Source organism: Ochotona princeps, chromosome 4 (genome assembly GCF_030435755.1).
Source record: "Ochotona princeps isolate mOchPri1 chromosome 4, mOchPri1.hap1, whole genome shotgun sequence".
NCBI classification, from domain to species: domain Eukaryota; kingdom Metazoa; phylum Chordata; class Mammalia; order Lagomorpha; family Ochotonidae; genus Ochotona; species Ochotona princeps.
Genome location: NC_080835.1, coordinates 16647317 through 16667284, shown reverse-complemented (window position 1 = coordinate 16667284; position 19968 = coordinate 16647317). Strand labels below are relative to the sequence as shown.

The 19968-nt window shown below is 53.8% G+C and overlaps 1 protein-coding gene across 4 annotated transcripts in view; it reads left to right on the top strand.

The window, feature by feature from the left end:
• Positions 1 to 19968, top strand: part of PRDM11 (PR/SET domain 11) — an 84000-nt gene that overhangs the window by 61572 nt on the left and 2460 nt on the right. For 2 of the 4 annotated variants that reach the window (XM_058663130.1, XM_058663128.1), the window contains exons 6-8: positions 8637 to 8824; positions 13371 to 13997; positions 15128 to 17324. In XM_058663130.1, the coding sequence (XP_058519113.1) occupies positions 8637 to 8824; positions 13371 to 13997; positions 15128 to 17292 (2980 nt within the window). In that variant the 3' untranslated portion in view covers positions 17293 to 17324. Of the gene's footprint in view, positions 1 to 2264; positions 3359 to 8636; positions 8825 to 13370; positions 13998 to 15127; positions 17325 to 19968 lie in introns of those variants that run through there. The other 2 variants (XM_058663131.1, XM_058663132.1) reach the window with 2 other exon arrangements.

Sequence of the window (19968 nt, the reverse complement as noted above, 5' to 3'; positions counted from 1 at the left end):
CTGCTCCCTCTGTGGTGCCTCTCCACCTTGCCCTCTCTCCCTCCCCACCCTCGCCCTCACTCCTGTTCCCACACTGTTCCCCCACTGTTCCCCTCTCCATCCCCTGCAGACTATTTGCTGAGCTTTTCTCACATGCCAGACCTCTCTTTCCCTGGCCCCGTTCCCAGAGACTTCTTGGGCTCTCAAGAGTCAGCCTACACCTTTCCAAAGACATTGCATGAGGCAGTTTATAACCAAGTCCCCAAAGTCCCCGGGAGAGGGGCCAGGGGCTTCTGGCTCTGCTCTTGCCTTTGGACATCCCTCGTGGCTTTTGCACAAGAGGGCCCCCATTTGCCTTTGGCGTTTGGCTGTGTGCCGTGGGAGGTGACAATTGGACTGAGACAGGCAGGCTGAGTAAGAGTTAAGCAGGCCATGCAGGGTGTGGGGCGCAGAGGAGGGGCTGGGAGACTGGGGCCGGGAGAACAGCATGTACGAGGAGGAGGAGGAGGAGGCCCCACATCAGGAAGGCGTTTGGCACGTTCCAGAACAGCAGAGAGGTTGGGGAAGCCTGGGTGTTGGGGAGCGGGTGTTGGGGAGTGGCATGAGAGGAGGCAGCCAGGTTGTCAAAACCACTATGCTGGGTTCCTTTCTCTTTCTGCACATTGCCTGCACTCTCCTGTCCTGTGTGCCTGACTTCTTCACCCCCTCACCCTTCCACTCTGCTTCTGGCTGGCCCAAGAACATCCCTGCTGGCTCCCCAGCCCCTGTCCTATTTCCCTGTCCCGTTCTCCCTTCCTCCTGCTCCGTGCCTTTCCTCTCTGCTGCCTGCATCTCAGATGGACTGAGACCAGGGGTGCAGCAGCCAAGGGGATCCCTCCCACCCTCTGTCATGGGCATCTCCCGGAGGCAGGGAGTCAGCTGAGGGCCAGCCCATGGGACACGTGGGACACAAGAACCCTGCCAGCCCTGCCAAGCCCTCCCCTCCCCTCTCCCTACCTTGTCTTTGGCATTTGATCACTTCCTGTTGACTCGGGGCTTCTGAGAGGTGAACGGTCCTGGAGGCAGGTTTCCTGGACTAGAAGGGACCCTAGAGGCCCTGGTATCCAAACCAGGGAGCCTAAGCTCCAAGTTCAATTCTGAACCAGGACTTGAACCTGGCCCAACCAGTTCCCTGGGTGTTAGGATTCTCCTGAATCTCACGGTGATTCCATCCGATCCTGAGAAAGAGAAGGGGTCCCAGTGCCAGCCGAGGCTCTCCCTGAACCTGCCCTGCTCACCCCTCTGTGTCCCTGACACCAAAGAGGTGCCCTCCACCACAGCTCAGCCAGCCCTGTCTCCCCAGCCAGCAGCCAGATGTCCCAGCACTGGCCATGGGCTCAGTGGTCTGAGGCCCAGGAAGGGCGGAAGCTGCAGCCCCTCACTGGCCTCGCTCCTTCCAGCCCTGGTCATGCCAGGTTGCTTGATCCCAGGGCATGGGTACTGCCCCACTGTGAAGGTTCAAGAGGCACTTGCTCTTCCTGTGCTGGCCTAGATGAGACCCTGAGTGACCGGCCAGGCAAACCTGTGGTTCCTGTTAATGCCCCAGTGGTGAACGTTGCCAGCATTTTTCTTCCTACCCTGGGAAATTAGCTCCTCCCCTGGAAGACGGAGCCCCACCCTATGCGGGCTGCACCCCTCCCACTATCTAGCTTTTGGTCAGGTGCTTGTGGGTGAGGGCAGAGGTGCTTCACCTGCCAGTCTTCCCTTGCCTGCGGCTGTCCCTTCCTGGCAGTGTAGAGGTGCAGATTCCAACAAGGCCACAAGGTGGCTCCAAGTGGCTGGGATTGGTTGGTTTTCCTTGCTTCCCTCCCGCCCTCCCCATGGCCTGCCCAACCCTCTTGGGTCTGGAGCTGAACTTGGAGGCTAGGGTGCCCCACAGCTGTCCATTAAGAGCATCTAAGTCCCTGTCAGCCTTGCCACATGCCCTCGTGGTGTAGGGTAGCAGGGGGCTCAGGTGCTACAGACCCCTGGGCTGACACAGCCATCACCAAGCCTGGAAACTCCCGGTTCCCAGTTGTAGCCGTCACCTACTGGTATGCAGAGCAGGGAAACTGAGAGCAATTGAAGTTCCCCATCCCCCAGGGCTGCCTAGCCCATGTACCTCAGGGTTTGAGGGAACATGGACTTCACTTGGAGGGGTGGATGGCAGGGTAAGGAAGTGTTGCTGGCCTGGATAGTTTCTGAGCCCAGGGCTGTCCCCTCCTCTCCCTAGTAACCAATGCTCCTTCTGTGTCTCTCTTACTCAGATGACGAAGAGGACGAGGCACCAGGGCCCTCGCGGCAGCCCCTACAGCAGTCACTGCAGGAAGAAGCTCACCTGGCCAGGCCTGCCCTGCTCTGCTCCTCCTCCTCCTCAGACCAGTCTGAGACGGTGGGCCCCAAGCCCGAGACTCTGCCCCAGTCCTCGCCCCAGGCCACGTGCAGGACCCCTCGGCCGCACCCCAGCCCACCCACCACAGGTCTTGACTGGCAGCTCCTCCACATGCACACGCAGCAGACTGAGGTCTTCCAGCAGTTCTGCCAGGAGCTGGTGACCGTGCACCAGGACATGGCCCGCAGCATGCATGTCCTTGGCCAGGCTATGGCCGAGCTGAGCAACCGTGTCAGTCAGATGTGCCAGACGCTAGCTGAGATCCGAGATGGCATTCAGGCATCGCAACGGGCACCGGATGGGGCAGCCCCCACGGGCTGTACCCTCCAAGCCCAGGCACCTCCGCTGGAGCCCCCACAGGTGTTCCCAATACCAACCCCAGCCCGGACTACCAGATCGCGGAAGAGAAAGCACAATTTCTAACCTGGCTGGTCTGCATTAGGATGAAGATGGATGCAAGAGTGGGATCCAGCTTCTATGTCCAGGAGTGGGACCGGAAGGAAAAGGACACAGGGACCAGTCATCTCCTCGGAGGATGCAGCCGGCTGCCCTGGGCTCCCAGCACACCGTGCTCCCCTCTCCCTTGGCAGGAGCTCCCAATGCAAGCAGAGCTTCCTGCTTGCTGCTTGCTTGGCCTGGAAATTCAGCCTCCCACGGTCTGTAGCCCGAGGGAGCAGGCAGGTGGGACAGTGGTGGGAGGACGTGCCAGTAGAGCCCTGCTCCTTATGGCAGGGGCGAGGCACAGGCAAAGGGCGAGCTCAGACTTTGCCGAAGGGGCTTTTCTCCCCTCCCCCAAGGCTTGGAGGCCCTCCCCTGGGTGGCGCGCCCATTGCTTGCGCTCCTCCTGCGTGTGCTCTGCTTGCTGTGCTCGTGGGGGAAAGCCAGAAGGAGGGCAGCACGCGGAGGAAGCCGTTTCTTTCCCTCCGAGCACCAGTGCTGCACTTGGTGGATGCGTGATCTGAGTGGATCTTCAGGCAGTCAGATGGGGGCATGATTGGGATCATTAATGTTGTCATTGTCTGCATTCCTTAAGTGTCCAGTGGCATGGCCAGTTAGCCATGGGGCCAAGACAGTGGAGTTGTCCAGCTCCCTCGTCAGAGACCAGATGACAGAGTAGCAGGAAGGAGGGGTCTTGCTCCTTGTCTGGCCCCTGCCTCAGCTGTCGCAGGTGGAAATGCAAGGCAATAGCAGAAGCCCTTAGCAGGTGACTCTAGTATCTCACACTGGCCTGAAGGCTCCAGGCCAGTGGCTGGGGAAAGGCCAGGGCTCAGGTCTCGGGAAACAGAAAGGCATCCTCTCCTCTGGCTTTGGAAAGAACCCAGTGCTCGGCTCGTGTGCCATTCTGGGTTCCAGCATGCCTTGCCTCGCTTGCTTGGGCTGCATCCGCACTGGCGACACACGTATATACCTCTAGCTTCAGGCTTCGTTTCAGGGAATGGGGAGAGGACCGGGCTATTAGCATTAGGGAGGGAGATGGCAGAGAGCAGGAGCGAGCTTAGCTGTGACCTCTTGGCTTGCCAGGCGGAGGCTGACCCCAGCAGAACTTCCTCTTCTGATCCTGCCCTCCCGCATCTGTGGCAAGGGCTAGAGGCCTGCTGTGGGTGGACCTGCTGTGCTGCTCATGAGCCTGGCCGAGCTTTGTGCTCCATGGCGGGTACCACAGGCCACCGCAACATCCTGATGCCTCTGGCTTCCTGTCCTGGATTCTGTGCTTCTTTGGTTGGGGTGGGGGGCATTTCCTGCTCCTCCAGTCTTAACACTGTTTTGTTCAATAGCCTGAGGGCTTGATTCTTGCCCAGAACTGCCCCCTCTTCCTCTGCTGGAATCCAAGATTACCTTCCTAAGTATTTTTTCCCCCTTTTTGTGAAGATGGCAATAAAAAGAACTCAAGTCTCACACTTTGAACACACCCAGGCTCCAGGATCTTTCTTTGGTGTGTCTTCTGTTTCTTTGTGCCCATGAGACCCCCCTCAAGGGCCCATAAAAACTGGGGTTAGATGAGTAGGAAGAGGTATGCTGGGATGAAGGGCTCAGGTGCCCCTCATGTTGCCTGGATGCCATGAGCTCGCAGGTGGGTGCCTGCATCCGGCACTGTGCCAGGTCGCTTCAGGAGAGGAGAGGCAGGAAGCAAAGCAGCTGCCCCTCTGTGCATCACCAATGGCAGGCTGCCCGTGCGTTCTGCCTTGGCTTGACTTGGGATGGGAGGGGATCATCACCTTTTCTGGCAGGGAACTCCCAGGCAGGTCAGGGACTGCCCGTGGCCTGGTATGCTCTAGGGAACACCTGCAATGGGGGCATTGTTGGGATACCTCCCTGACGCTGCCTGTCACAGACAAGGCCTTGCCCACTCAGGGCTCAGGCTGTTCATGACTCTGCGGAGAAGGATCATCCCCACCTGGGCAGTGCTGCAGCCCATGACCAGCCTCCCAGAAAACTTCTCCCAAGGCAGGGAACCCTTGAGTCTTGACCATAGATCTTCTTTCTAGAAGGTTCTATCCTTCCTATCGCCTCTTAGGATCTAGGGTGCTCTCTACAATTCTTGGCTGTGGAAACCAGACACATCAACGTTCCGGGAGGTGTAGGGCAGGGAGCTTCTCAGCTTCTGACGAGCTTCTCCCTTTGAGTTCTAGGGAGACAAGGGGCCAAGTTGGAGGCTATAAAAGGGACAGAAGTAGAACAAAAGGGATGGTGAGGCCAAGAGACTTGTAGTTGCTGCCACTGGGCTTCCGTGGGGTAGCGGGGCCAGTGGATTGAAGCAAGAAGAAGAGGCAAAAACTGGTGGATGGAGATAAATGGAAACCTAGTAAAGGGGCCCTCCAGCCACGCCAGAGCTATTGGAGGCCAGCTGAGTAGCTGGGGCATGGATGCATGACCCAAACACTCTCCCAGTCCAGAGACCTCAGTGTTTAGCCTGTGAGGACAAAGCTCAACTACTTCTCATTCATCTCTTCCTGTTTCTGCCTCCTTGAGTCCTTCTATCAGTCAGGTATGGGTGGCACCTGGCCTTGCTTTGTCCCTTCCAATGAAAACAGGTGCACTCTGGGTGGACTGCGAGTCACTTCCGGCCGCAGCTGGCACATGTGGCACTCCTGATAAAAACCTGTTTGTGTGTGTGTGTGTGTGTGTGTCTGTGTACACACAGGAACCCTGTCAGAGTTTGTTGTTTTTGTGCTTAGCTGGGTCCCAGGGCTACAATGTATTAGCATTATGGAAGGCTGGATCCAGGACTTGTCTTGACCCCACTGCCCCCATGCCCTTGATGGTGCCTGAGGTCCCCACTTCCATTGGCTGGGTATGAAGGGTGATCAGATAAGCTATCTCCCTTTGCACATACCCAGGGCCTTCTGCTCAGGGAGGTGGGGGTCTGGGAACTCCCGTGGCCTTGCACACAGCTACCCAGCTGCTGTGACCACACAGGTGTTTCACTCCCTGATGCCTTTCCCAATTGGGGGTGAACTCATGTATCTCCAGCCCTGTAATGGGACAGGTGTGAATCTTCTAAAGGGGTTGCCATGGATGAGCGAGGGAGGGAGACAGGAAGATTCCAGGAGTGGGTCTAGTCAGCAGGTGAAAAGAGACCAAACCGGCAGGCCTGGGTGTTGGGGCTTGCTTACCTGGCTTCATTTAGCATCAGGAACAACTGTCAGGGAAATGGGTTGACTGTGATGTATGTGTGCGGCCGCTTGGTGTTTCAAATGCCAAGTTTCCAAATATCCAAACATAGCGAGTTGCCTAACGTTCTGATCTACTATGCAAGATACTCTGTGGTCTGTGCAGAGACTGTGTTGGGGGTTCCCTTTCCTCTAGGGGAGAGCAGCACCAGAGGATGGAGAGATAGGGAGTCGGCTAGAATCTTTCTAAACCTTTAGCTGTCATGTGCTCCTCAGCCACCTGCTTCTCTTTGAACACATCTCCTGGCTTTGAGAGCTGGATGGTCAGCTGCTTGACAACCGAGGGACAGGGTGGAGATGGCACTGCATTATTATGTCCTCTGAGAGTGACTGTTGGGGAGGAGTGGATGATGGAAGGGTTTGTTTTGTATATCTGGGATCAGAGAAGCTGGAACTGCCTCAGTTCTGTTCCACGCTGCTGCTGTTAGGGTGACTCTTGGATGTCAGAGCCCAGGCGCTCTCTAGCATTTGGGTTTTGGAAAACACACATAAGGAGGTGGAGAAAAAGTAGACTGTGGTTGGGGAGAGTTGGGATTTGTGTGGTGGAAGTGTGGAATGACTTCTGTGAACCTGAGATGCTCTTCTCTTGCCCCATCCCTCACCTTGAAGTTATTTCCCAACAAGGTCATCGCCCTGTTGAGGCCACAGCTCAGGGAGACCGACATTTGGATCAGGTGTTGATTGGATCACAGAGCTCTCATGTAGGGGCTGCATCCTGGACCAGATGGCACGTTCCGGGGCTCTGAGCATGATGGATTTTGCAAGTGACACACCCACAGAGTGGAGCTTGCCTTTTTAAAAGGAAAGTGGCCAGAGCTACTGTATCTCCCTGTTTCTCTGGTTCTTCCCCATCCTGGGCTGCGGTCTCCCTCCTGGCACAATGGAGCGATCCCCAGGTTTCAGTAGTCTCCACCCGTCACCCTTCCAAGGCTGAGTGGAGCAGACTCCACAAGGGACTGCCCATTTGAGAAGGGTGGGATGGATGGGGGCGGGGAAGGACAGCTGGCACTACCCCAGGCATCTCCAACCTCGCTGCTCCGTGCTGCTGGCCGCCGTGATTGCTGTCACTGCCACCTCATGCTGGGGTTGGTGTTGGTGTGTTTCTTGTCTGTGTGTGGGGGAAGGTGAATAAGAATGATAACTCCTTACTGGAGAAAACTGGGAAAGTTCAGGAAATCACAGAGATGATTCACCTGTCTTGGGAAGTCACTGGTAAAATGTTGATAGTGCTTTCTCCAGGTACTTGAACAAAGCTTGTTGTTACAGCATTTTTCTTTTAAAGATGTATTTTATTTGTATTGGTAAGTCAGATATACAGAGAGGAGGAGAGACAGAGAGGAAGATCTTCAGTACGTTGATTCACTCCCCAAGCGGCCACAATGGCCAGAGCTGCTCTGATCCGAAGCCAGGAGCCCAGAGCCTTTTCTGGGTCTCTCATGCAGGTGCAGGGTCTCAAGGCTTTGGGCTGTCCTCGACAGCTTTCCCAGGCCACAAGCAGAGAGCTGGATGGGAAGCGGGGCTGCTGAGATTGGAACTGATGCCATATGGGATCCCAGCATATGCAAGGCAAGGACTTTTAGCCACTAGGCTACCACACTAGGCCACACAGCATTATTTTTTTTTTTGAAAAAAAAAATTATTTTTATTTGAGAGGCAGAATTACATGGGGAAGGAGAGACAGAAAGAGATCTTCCTTTTGCTAGTTCACTCCCCAAATGGCTGCAACAGACAGTGCTCCTGGCTTCAGCCTGTCCCAGCCTAGATGCCTGGAACTCCGTGAAGCTCCAAGTGACTTCCCTTTCCCCTTTTGTTCTACTTCTCAGCAGGTGTCAGAACATGCTCACCTGTCCTCCTGTCTCCCAGGGGACAGGGTGGATGCTGGAAATGTTATGTTAGAGAGAAGGAGTAAAAACTGTGGGTTTGGGGAACTTGATCAGACTTGACGGGCGATCTGGGCATTGCTCAGTTACTGCTTTCTCTGCCCAGTAACAGCTATGAGTCACTAAGGGAAGAGCATTGGGCCACCATTGTCCAGCTCTCATTTTTCAGCTGTGTAACCTTGGACAAGTCACTTTGCCTTTCTGAGCCTCCAAATTCTCACCTTAAGTCATTTAGTTAGCATAACCAGTGGTTACCAACCTTTCATTGCCTCTGTCCCCAGAAGATCGCTCATTTTTACAGGTGTTAACCTTGGACACATGCTCTTTGATCTCATGGATACTCTTGTCAGATGGTTTGTTTCCACTAAACTCCGTGAATCATGGAAACAAGGCAGGGACTCTACCTTTAGGCCACCAAAGGCCTGAAAATGTAGGCCATGGCTATAGTTCCAAGGGTGAGGAGTAGACTAGCTGCCAGTTACCTTTCTACCTGCTGTTGAACCTTAACTTCCCTATAACTTACGAGGGAGACAGGGCGTCATTGCCATTCTCAGACAATAGCAGAGACCATCTCAGGATCTCACACACAGCAGTGACGAAAGAACAGGGACTGGCTCAAGCTGGTACTTCTGTCCCATGCCCAGCACCGGCTGGAGTAGCCCATACATTCTCACTTGTTCCCACCTTGCCCCCCAGGTACGTGGTCATCTCCCGGGAGGAGCGGGAACAGAACCTCCTGGCCTTCCAGCACAGCGAGCACATCTACTTCCGGGCGTGCCGGGACATCCAGCCTGGGGAGCGCCTGCGGGTCTGGTACAGCGAGGACTACATGAAGCGGCTACACAGCATGTCCCAGGAGACCATCCACCGCAACCTGGCCAGAGGTGAGTGTGCTCAGGCTTAAGGCTGTAGCCGGTGGCTTCTCTAGGGACCACCTCACAAAGTCTGTGAGCAGTGTAGTCCCCAGCCAAGAAAACCCGGAGTAGCTTGTGTGGGAGCTAATGACTCGAGTGGGAGCAGCAGCTACAGACCAGGCAGTGGCCACCCCGTTGTGTTCTCCTTCCCCTGGAAGAGATGAGACACCCTGCCTGCCATGCCCATCTCAGAGTGTCAGGGAGAGACAAGTTCCCAAAGCCAAGCAAAGGAATTTTGTTGGCAGTTTTTCCTAGCCAATGGATGAAAACGTGTTGCACACTGCAGTGGCCTCCAGGATGGTAACAGTGAGGGGAACTGTTCACTGAGTGCTTCATTAACACGCACTCAGTAAGTTTCCACCTGTTCCCATGTCATCACCACCACAGTGGTATGGACTGTGTGAGCAGTGCCATGAGGCTAGAGGGACTAAGGCACCTGTTACGTTGCGAGCTGTGTCTACCTTGAGCATGGTAAACTCTCAACCATCCATAGTTCTGATCCCATGGGAATCATCAGCCCCATGGTGCAAATGTACAAATTGGGCATCTGATAGCTCCAGCAATACATGGCTGGGCAGGCATAGCTAGATACTGTCCTACATCTGCCAGGGTTTATCAGGGGTTGAGGAGAACATTTTTATTGCTGCCAAGGGATACTTGTATATTTATAATATCATTCATGGGTCATGAAGATTTATCAGCTCAAAAATCAACCTGCTGGAGATATATCGAACCCTGCTTACACTTGCCTTGGCCAGGCCAGGCTACATGATTCTGCAGGTTTCTTACAGATCAGCCCATAAGTTCCCATCTCCAGTGTGATGTGTAGATGGTTTAATTTTTTTTTAAAGATTTATTTATTTTTATTACAAAATCAGATATACAGAGAGGAGGAGAGACAGAGAGGAAGATCTTCCGTCCGATGATTCACTCCCCAAGTGAGCCGCAACGGCCGGTGCTGTGCCAATCCGATGCCGGGAACCAGGAACTTCTTCCGGGTCTCCCACGCGGGTGCAGGGTCCCAAAGCTTTGGGCCGTCCTCGACTGCTTTCCCAGGCCATAAGCAGGGAGCTAGATGGGAAGTGGAGCTGCTGGGATTAGAACCGGCGCTCATATGGGATCCCGGGCGCATTCAAGGCGAGGACTTTAGCCGCTAGGCCACTGCGCTGGGCCCGATGGTTTCATTTCAATGAGTCACTTGAAAATGACTTCAAATACTTGTCAGCCTCAAACTTCTACCTCTTGGCTCCATTATCAGGCTAGGGTGAACCGTTGAGTCCAGATGCTTTTTTAAAGAGGACCTCTTTGAACTGAGGCCACACACACATCCAAGTAGCCCAGAGTCCATCTGGTCTCCAGAACCAAGTCTTTGCTGAAGCCCTACCATCTTGGGTTCTTCCTGTCCAGCCTATATGTGGCACATAGAGCTTCATTTGGGGTATGAGTCGGGCAGCCTAAAAGAGGGATGGAAGTGACCCAGGAATGACAACAGAACAAAGCCAGTTGTGGATATGGAATACACAGCGGCTGCCTGGCTTGGTAAAAGGTGCCTGAGCAACTGGGTAGTCCCAGTGGATAGATTTCCGGCTTGTCCTCTTTGGAACCCAGTGAGACTCGTGTTGCTTTCATGCAAGAAGGCACACTAGCAAGACAACATGATGGTGGTCTCTGTTTGACCTCGGGAGATACCTCGTGGCAGTGCCCGGTGTGTAATGTGTGCACGAAGCCTTGGTTGCATGGATACAAGAAGAAATAAATGAAGATAATCAAGACTTTCCAAAAGAATCATCCCACAGAAGAGAGAACTGAAAGAAGTCATCTCTGAGGACCAAGGTTTCATCCCTTGGTTAGAAGTTTCTGGAAGTCTTCTGGACCTGTCATTTCCTTCCTTCATACCCTCCCCAGTGTCTTCTCCAGAACATCATCTCGGATCCCCGAGACCCACGGACCCTGCTCAGAGAAGGGAGTGGGCTTTTAGTCCCACTCAAAGGAGATGGGACTGGTTAGCCCCTGCCCAGGGAGGACACAGGAGAAATGGGTATCTGTTCCTGGCCAGGCTGAGCAACAGGAGACAGGAAGGAAGTGCAAAGCCACAGGGAAGCAGTGGCAAAACTGTGGGTGGCCTTGTCCCTGCAGTCCTTGGGAGCAGCTGTGGAGTACAGTGACATTTGGCTATGTGTTTGTGTCTGTGGCCTGCCCCTTTAGCACCGCTGGGCCCCTCTGGAGGTGGCTCAGATGGCAAGGAGGCCCCCTCTACCCATCCCTTAGGTCTCATGTGGAAGGAAGCATCTTTGTTATTGGAGACTGGCACCCTGGTCTCTGTGCAGTGGAGACATTGGTTGAGGCCAAGGCCTACTTCTTGCAGAGGGTGTAGATTAGTCCTTGCTGCTTATCTTGGAAACACAGGATATATCTGATGCTTGCACTCAAATATTTTAAGATTTATTTACTTAATTAAAAACAGAGTCATGGTGTGTGAGGGGGGAGGAGGGCGAGAAGCGGCAGACAGAGCAAGATCTTTCATCTGCTAGTTCACGTTCCAAATGACTACAATTGCTGGAGCTGAGCTGCTTCAAAGCCAGGAGACAGGAGCTTCAGGGTCTCCCACATGGATACAAGGCCCCAAGAACTTCAACCATCCTCCACTGCTTTCCCAGGCCATTAATAGGGAGCTGGATCAGGAAGTGGAGCAGCTGGGACTTGAACTGATATCCATATGGGATGCCAGCACTGCAGGCCAAGATTACTCTGCCACGCTGGCCCCTGAAATGTTTTTGTGTCATTAGATCCATGTTGAGTCACTGATGTTCTTTGAGGTGTTTCTTTCCTCCTTAGAGTTCAAAGAGGCCCTGCCATCAAATTCAGAATGCTTAAAGTTCATGTACTCTGTGATTTTTTTTTCCAGAAGTCATAAGGATAGAAAGGTTTCCTGTCCATGCTAGGAAATTTGGATGACTGGAGGCATCCTCAGCCATGCATAGCCTTGATCTCTCTATATCTGCAGTCTACCAAGGGATGGACTCAACAGACAAGTCTGTCTCCAAAAACATGTGGGACTGATTGGGCCTGGGGGAAGGATGAAGGGTGGGCGTTGATGTTTAAGAGATTCTGAGAATTTCCATTATCTGATTTGTTCCACAAACTCATTGAATTGCTGCAAAGTTCGCTTCATCTGGCCTCTTCCTGCCATTGGGGGATTACCTAGAGGAAGGCTGGAGACAGCTGCCTGAGTTCTAGAAGCCTCCTCCTGCATATACTCCTGTGAGGACTGAAAGGAGAAATCCTGAATCAGTGATTCCCTTCTGTGCAATGAACTGTAGGAATCCAGGAGACGTGCCTGAGAAAGGCAGGGCACCGTGTCTCATGCTAGACAGCTGTGGAAAGCCATGCAGAGAAGATCCAATTGCTCGTGCAAATCTTGGGTCTTTAGGAGATATGGCTCCTGGAAGCTTCCTAAAACTTGCTTGCAGACCAAGTCATTGCTCAGAAGCACAAATGGCCTGCTCTAGGAAGCCCCTGAGATCCCTAAGTCCCCCCTTGGCTGCTGCCCCCCTTTGAGGACTCAGGGATTCCCCTGCTTGCCTGGCCAGCTTCTTGCTTCTGCAGAGGACTAGCACTTCTGTAGCAGTTTCTGAAACCATGTTGGTCATTTTAAGAATCTGGCTGAAGCAGTCTATGTTACAGAGAGCTCACCCCAAGTCTTTGAAGTCATGCAGAGAAACTCAAGGTGAATTTATTCACTGACAGAAAGAGAAACAGGAGCTGTCTTTTGAAGTAGCAGGTAAGGACACACAGCTGTATTTGAGATCATTTTGTATTATTGTGGCTACCTTCTCCTTGAGGTGTAATTAGAGCCTATGGTCTTGGAGGCTACAGTGGGTGGAGCCATCCCCAGCTTCCCTTTTGGGGGGTGCCTCGGTGATCAGTGAGAACCAGCAAAGTTCTGAGTGTGCTCTGTCACATGTTGCTCATCTTTCAAGAGTAGGAGAATCAGAATGAGTTTGCAAAGCCGGAACTTTTCCATATGTGAGCTGTCTTCCTGAGCAGCCATGGGGAAAGGAGTGTAACTCGTGGCATCTCGTGCATACCTTCCCCAAGTCTAAGCAGTCATCTCCTGGTTGCTTGGGCTGGAGAGAAAGCTCAGACGTCAGGAGAATCAACGCTCACTCAGCCCAGAGATGTGTTATCACTCACCCAGTTAGACTGCATGTGACGGTAACTCCCCAGGCTGGAGGCTGGCCAGTCCATGACCCTGGCCTATTGCTGTCTGAATATACATGTATGTACATAAACTGTCTTTGCAACTGTCTTTAGAGAGGTCTTCCTACTTTTCCAGTTCTCTGGTGCCAGCCATGACCCGCTGCTCCCAAGATCTTGTCGCACCCTCCCCAGGACCATGGCTAGACCCCGAGGGACATGTCAGGCGAACTTCCTCCAGCAGGCTTGCTTTGTTCTCTGTGGGTTTCTCCACTTGGGGGTTTGCCCCACTTCCTTACACCCTGGTTTTCCTTCCTAGGAGAGAAGAGGTTGCAGAGGGAGAAGGCTGAGCAGGCTCTGGATAGCCCAGAAGACCTGAGGGGTTCCAATCAGCTCCCTGTGTTGAGACAGGGCAAAAGTCCCTACAAGCGCAGCTTGGATGAGGGGGATATGCAGCCCCATGCCAAGAAGAAGAAGATTGACCTCATATTCAAGGATGTGCTGGAGGCCTCGCTGGAGTCTGCCAAGGTCGAAGCCCACCAGCCAGTCCTGACCACCTCACTGGTCATCAGGAAGGTCCCCAAGTACCAGGATGGTGCCTACAGCCACTGTGCCACAACCGTGATGCATGGCATGCAGAATCTCAGCCGGACCCAGCGGGAAGGGCACTGGAGGATGCCCCCAGGGGCTTCCAAGGAGCCAGGCCCACTGGAGGATGAAGAAGAGGAGCCTTCGTCATTCAAGGCCGACAGTCCTGCCGAGGCCTCCCTTGCATCTGACCCTCATGAACTCCCCACCACATCCTTTTGCCCTAACTGTATACGTTTAAAGAAGAAGGTCCGAGAACTGCAGGCAGAACTAGCCATGCTTAAGTCTGGGAAGCTTCCCGAACCCCCTGTCCTGCCACCCCCGGGGCTGGAGCTCCCAGAGTTCTCAGACCCTGCAGGTAAGTTGGGGTGGATGAGGCTGTTGTCGGCGGGCCGAGCGCACAGTGGGCCATATAGTGGGGGTGCCTGCAGCCCTCTGCTAGACACCCCCCTGGGGGTGGGAAGGGCAGAGCAGTGGCACACAGAGTGGCAACCTCTATGAGTGGCAGCCCACATGCTTGGGTTTGCTTGGGGTGGGAGCGGGGAGGCTTCACCTGTCACCCTTGTATCGTCCTTGTCAATAAAGGAAGTTCCACTGCAGAAGTGGTGTGTGCTGTGTTCTTGACCCATACTTTGCTCTGGTAGATCCTCCTGCTGTCTGACCCTGAAGCCTAGTTTCTCAAGGCAGTCTCTGTGTGGTTCTCCCACATCTCCATCGCTGCCCTGTCCCAAGTGGAGGGAATCACACAGCTGCCCAAACTCAGTTCAGAAGCACCGTTGTGTCCTTGTCTTTCTGAATGTCTGACCTGCCCCTACATGGCCCCTGGTTCCCCTGCCTGGAGTTTTTACCAGCATTGGAGAGGCATGGAGGCCCAGGGCATCCTGGTTTGTATGCTGTGTCCATTGCTGCTGGCCACCTTGATCTTACAGCATTTATTAACCTCTTGGGAGGGTTTCAAGTGCATGCCCACAGCAGAGTCCCATGGACCTTCCCTGGACTTCCACCTCCCAATGAAATATTTCAGGTACTTAGAGCCAGCATCTGAGATTTGGTAGTAGGCAAAGGAGTTCTGAGTCTTGGGTGTGTTAACTTGCACACCTGTGGGTGCTTTTCCTCCCCTTGTGAGAGCTACTCCCTTGGTTTGTGCTGCCAGTGGACCCTGGCATGGACTCTGGCATGGACCCTGGCAAGGATGTGAACCCTTTCCATGCCTTGAGCTCCCACAAAGGAGGGTGGGGACAGCAGCCCTAGAGCATGGTGGGAGGTGACAGAAGGTCACAGCAGCACATCAGACACATGCACAGTGTGTTCTCATGCATGGAGCACAGCAGTGCTCATGCCTGACTTCTGGGCTGGGATTCAGTCCATCGTAGGTTTCAGTGAACCTTGGCTTTGGATGGCATGCACCTGTCTTTTGGTGCTATTTCTGGAATAAAAATTGGTGTTTCCCCCGCCAGTGTAAACGTTTCTTTCTCACTTGTTTTCCAGCCTCCGAGAGCATGGTCTGCGGTCCCACTGTCCTGGAGGACGATGACCAGGAGCTGGACTCGGCCGATGAGTCCGTCTCCAATGACATGACAGCCACGGCCGATGAGCCCTCCAAGCTGTCGGCTGCCACAGGGCGCCGGATTCGGCGCTTCAAGCAGGAGTGGCTGAAGAAGTTCTGGTTCCTGCGGTACTCGCCCACCCTCAATGAAATGTGGTGCCATGTGTGCCGCCAGTACACAGTGCAGTCATCCCGCACCTCGGCCTTCATCATCGGCTCCAAGCAGTTCAAGATCCATACCATCAAGCTGCACAGTCAGAGCAACCTGCACAAGAAGTGCCTGCAGCTGTACAAGCTCCGCATGCACCCTGAGAAGACGGAGGAGATGTGTCGCAACATGACCCTGCTCTTCAATACCGCCTACCACCTGGCACTCGAAGGCAGGCCTTACCTGGACTTCCGGCCACTGGCTGAGCTGCTAAGGAAGTGCGAGCTCAAGGTGGTGGACCAGTACATGAATGAGGGCGACTGCCAAATCCTCATCCACCACATCGCCCGGGCACTGAGGGAGGATCTGGTGGAGCGCATCCGCCAGTCGCCTTGCCTTGGCATCATCCTAGATGGGCAGAGTGACGACCTGCTGGCCGATACGGTGGCTGTCTACGTACAGTACACCAGCAGCGATGGGCCCCCAGCCACAGAGTTCCTGTCCCTGCAGGAGCTGGCCTTCTCCAGCACAGAAAGCTATCTGCAGGCCCTGGACCGGGCCTTTGCCAGCCTGGGCATCCGGCTGCAGGATGAGAAGCCAACCGTCGGCCTGAGCGTGGACGGGGCCAACATCACGGCTAGCCTGCGTGCCAGCATGTTCATGACCATCCGCAAGACACTGCCCTGGCTGCTGTGTCTGCCCTTCATGGTGCACCGGCCCCACCTGGAGATCCTGGATGCCATCAGCGGCAAGGAGCTGCCCTGCCTGGAGGAGTTGGAAAGCAATCTGAAGCAGCTGCTGAGCTTCTACCGCTACTCGCCACGACTGCTGGGTGAGCTGCGGTCCACAGCCGCCACCCTATGTGAGGAGACCGAGTTCCTGGGGGACATCCGGGCCGTGAGGTGGATCATCGGCGAGCAGAATGTCCTCAACGCGCTCATCAAGGACTACCTAGAGGTGGTGGCACACCTTAAGGACATCAGCAGCCAGACCCAGCGGGCGGACGCTTCTGCCATTGCCCTGGCGTTGCTGCAGTTCCTCATGGACTACCAGTCCATCAAGCTCATCTACTTCCTGCTGGACGTCATCGCCGTGCTGTCGCGCCTGGCTTACGTCTTCCAGGGTGAGTACCTGCTGGTGTCGCAGGTAGATGACAGGATCGAGGAGGCCATCCAGGAGATCAGCCGGCTGGCCGACTCCCCCGGTGAGTACTTGCAGGAGTTCGAGGAGAACTTCCGTGAGAGCTTCAATGGCATCGCCATGAAGAACCTCAGAGTGGCGGAAGCCAAGTTCCAGTCCATCCGGGAGAAGATCTGTCAGAAGACCCAGGTCATCCTGGCCCAGAGGTTTGATTCCCGCAGCCGCCTCTTTGTGAAGGCCTGCCAGGTGTTCGACCTGGCTGCCTGGCCCCGGAGCAGCGAGGAGCTGGTGAGCTATGGCAAAGAGGACATGGTACAGATATTTGATCACCTGGAAGCCATCCCAGCCTTCTCGCGTGACATCTGCCGGGAAGGGCTGGACCCCCGGGGCACGCTGCTCATGGAGTGGCGGGAGCTCAAAGCTGATTACTACGCCAAGAACGGCTTTAAAGACCTGCTCAGCCACATCGGCAAGTACAAGCAGAGGTTCCCACTCTTGAACAAGATCATCCAGGTCCTCAAGGTTCTTCCCACATCCACAGCTTGCTGTGAGAAGGGCCGCAACGCCCTCCAGCGCGTGCGCAAGAACCACCGCTCTCGCCTCACCCTGGAGCAGCTCAGCGACCTGCTGACTATCGCCGTGAACGGGCCGCCCATCGCCAACTTCGATGCCAAGCGGGCCCTGGACAGCTGGTTCGAGGAGAAATCTGGCAACAGCTACGCGCTGTCAGCCGAGGTCCTCAGCAGGATGTCTGCCCTGGAGCAGAAGCCGGTGCTCCAGCCCCTGGACCACGGACCTGACTTTTACCCAGACATGTAAGGGAGCCCCATGCTGCAGAGTTCGCTAAGCTGGTGAATATTTTTTTAATCTATACTCCTAAGCTTTGATATATTATATAAGTATATATTATATTATATTATATATAAATATCTATAAACCCACACTGAAAGTTTTTAAAAAACAAACAAAAAAAAAAACAAAACAAAAAACCAAGGTGACGCATCCACAGGAAGCTGCAAGCTTTCAGAGAGGAATAATGGCGGATGCTGGCTCTACATCACGTCAAAACCTTTGGCAGCTGCAACGTATGTGGCAACTCATCATCCCTGCTAGAGACATGCTGGGAGCCACAGGTGTCCCCACCTGGCTGTCCATGGCCTTCCACAGCTGCCCATGCCAGCCCAAGCTGAAGCAACTAGGGTCCTCCATCGCCGGCTTAGGTAGCACATTGGGTTCGAGTCTTCCGATTCATTGGATTCTCACCTGTCTTTTTTTTTTTTTTCCATTTGGTTCAACAAGGGAGGGATTTCATGGCATTCCTCACTGACCTTCTGTTGTTGAAATCTTTAATTTCCACTGGCAGGGGTGGGAGTGGGGGGGTTTATCTGGGTTGCAATGTCTGATGTTTTCTCTCTTCCCCCACCTGACTTCTTCTTTTTTTTTTTTTTTTTGGCTTCTTAAAATTCACTTCCCAGTGAAAATTCCCTCACTGTCCTATAAAACCAAATGGTGGGATCAAACAGTGACCCCACCTCTCCTCCCTCTGTCGTCCTACTCACCCCTGAGTTTCAGCCCCTGGATGCAAAAGGTGTCACCTGGCAACCCTGGGGGATGAATCTCCCTCTATCAGGAATGGAGAGTGTGGGGGAGAGGAAGCTCTGTGCATTCCCAGTTTTCCATGGTGCATGGAAAACAACTTAATTCCATCCAGATCCAGGGCTGGGGCTGGGAGGTGAGGGGCGAGAAGAGCCAAAAAGCCTAGCCCCTCCCCACCCACCCCAAAATGGCAGTTCTTGGCTAAAAACAAGTCCAAGTAACTGTTCACTTTCCATGAACTATATTGATGTACTGTCTTTCCAGTCATACAACATGTTGGGAGAGGGGAAGTTTTTCTTTTTCTTTTAGTATTCCAGAGATGCCTGCAAAAGAAGGAAAAAAAGTTCACCAACAGGAGACATTAATACCAGTGAGCAACATAGAGAACCCTCTTTGGTGACAAGGTTGGTGGCATGCCACAGCCTGGTAGGAAGGGCATGGGAAAGTAGGACATACCTCTATGCCTGTGGACTCTTCTCTCGCGGAACAGGGTAGAAATGTCCTAAGGAAAGGGAAAGAAAATATCAGCTTACACACACACACACACACACACACAAAACCATGATATAAGCTTTAGAAATAGCCACTTGCCTACTCCCTGGGGCAAGGAGTGGTTTAAGCTAAAGGAGTCAGGTCACTGCTCTTTTTCATTCATTGAACTGCCGGTATACCTCGCAAGGGAGTTTCTGAAACCTGTGCGTGAGCTGTTTGAAAACTCGTGTTTATGTTTCTGCATCCAATCTGTGTGCATTTTAGATGTGGAGACCCTCTAACAGGGATGCAGGTTGGGTCTGGGGGCGGGTGAACCAGTCTTGGTGCTTCCCTCAGTTGGCAAGCAGCCAACTGACAAGCAGCCCCTGTCATTAGCAGAGGGTGTAGCCAAAGTGGCCACCAATGGGACCCCAGCGCACCTGTTTGGCTCAGACGTCATCAGGTGCTGGTGGCTTCCTTCCTTCTTGGCGTAGCTCATGTGCGAGGCCTCAGGCCACCATCAGAAATGTCATCAACACTGAACCCCACACCCCCACCCCAGAGATCACTTTTCCCTCACCACCGTGGTCTTGGTGCTAAGATAACTTTAGAATCATTGCTGCTAGTCAATAGCTTTTCATTATATAAATATATTATATATATTATATTATTTTTGAAACATTCTTGTTTATTTTCAACAGTGATGTAGCATGTTAAAACAACACAAAACAAAATTCCAGGTTCCTCCAACTGTCCCACTGCCAGGCTTCAATATGCTGCCTTCCTCAACAGATCAATGCACCCCCTGCCTGGTAACATCACTCCCTTCTCTGTCACTCCCTACCCCCACGAGTCTCACACTTGCTTCCACACCCTCCTCTGAGCCAGGAGAGTTAGCAGGAGCTGGTAAGGAAAGATCCACAGGCCCCTTTCTGATGCTGTGACATCCGCAGCATTGTTCCCTGCTCCCACCATGAACTGGTACCTGCCCCTGCTTCTCCCACCTGGGCCAGAAAGCCTACCTGGGGTCAGGTGGGACTTTGAGGTTCCCAGAGCCCACCTCTCCCAGCTCCCTCCTGGGACTTCTTCCTTCCTTGTGTCTGAGAAGGTTCTGTGTGACTCTCACAAAGACCTGGATGGGTCATGGATAGAGCTAGCTGGTGAGGTGGAACAGAAACGGCAGGCTGGGATCCTTTCTTTTCGTTGACTGTTGCCTTACATCTTCTCCTCCTCTTCCCCCTCCAGGGGGACCCTCTCCCATGGGGAGTGTCCCTCGACCACTCATGTCAAAGTCAAGAGGAGAGAGTCCTGACCTGCCTGAACAACCAGTCAGGGCTGTGTCTTGTTTCCAAGTCATGGCCAAACTTGAGCTCAGATCTTAAAGTCCTTCAGGCCAATGGTGCCAGTGTCTGGCCTGAGTCTCCATAG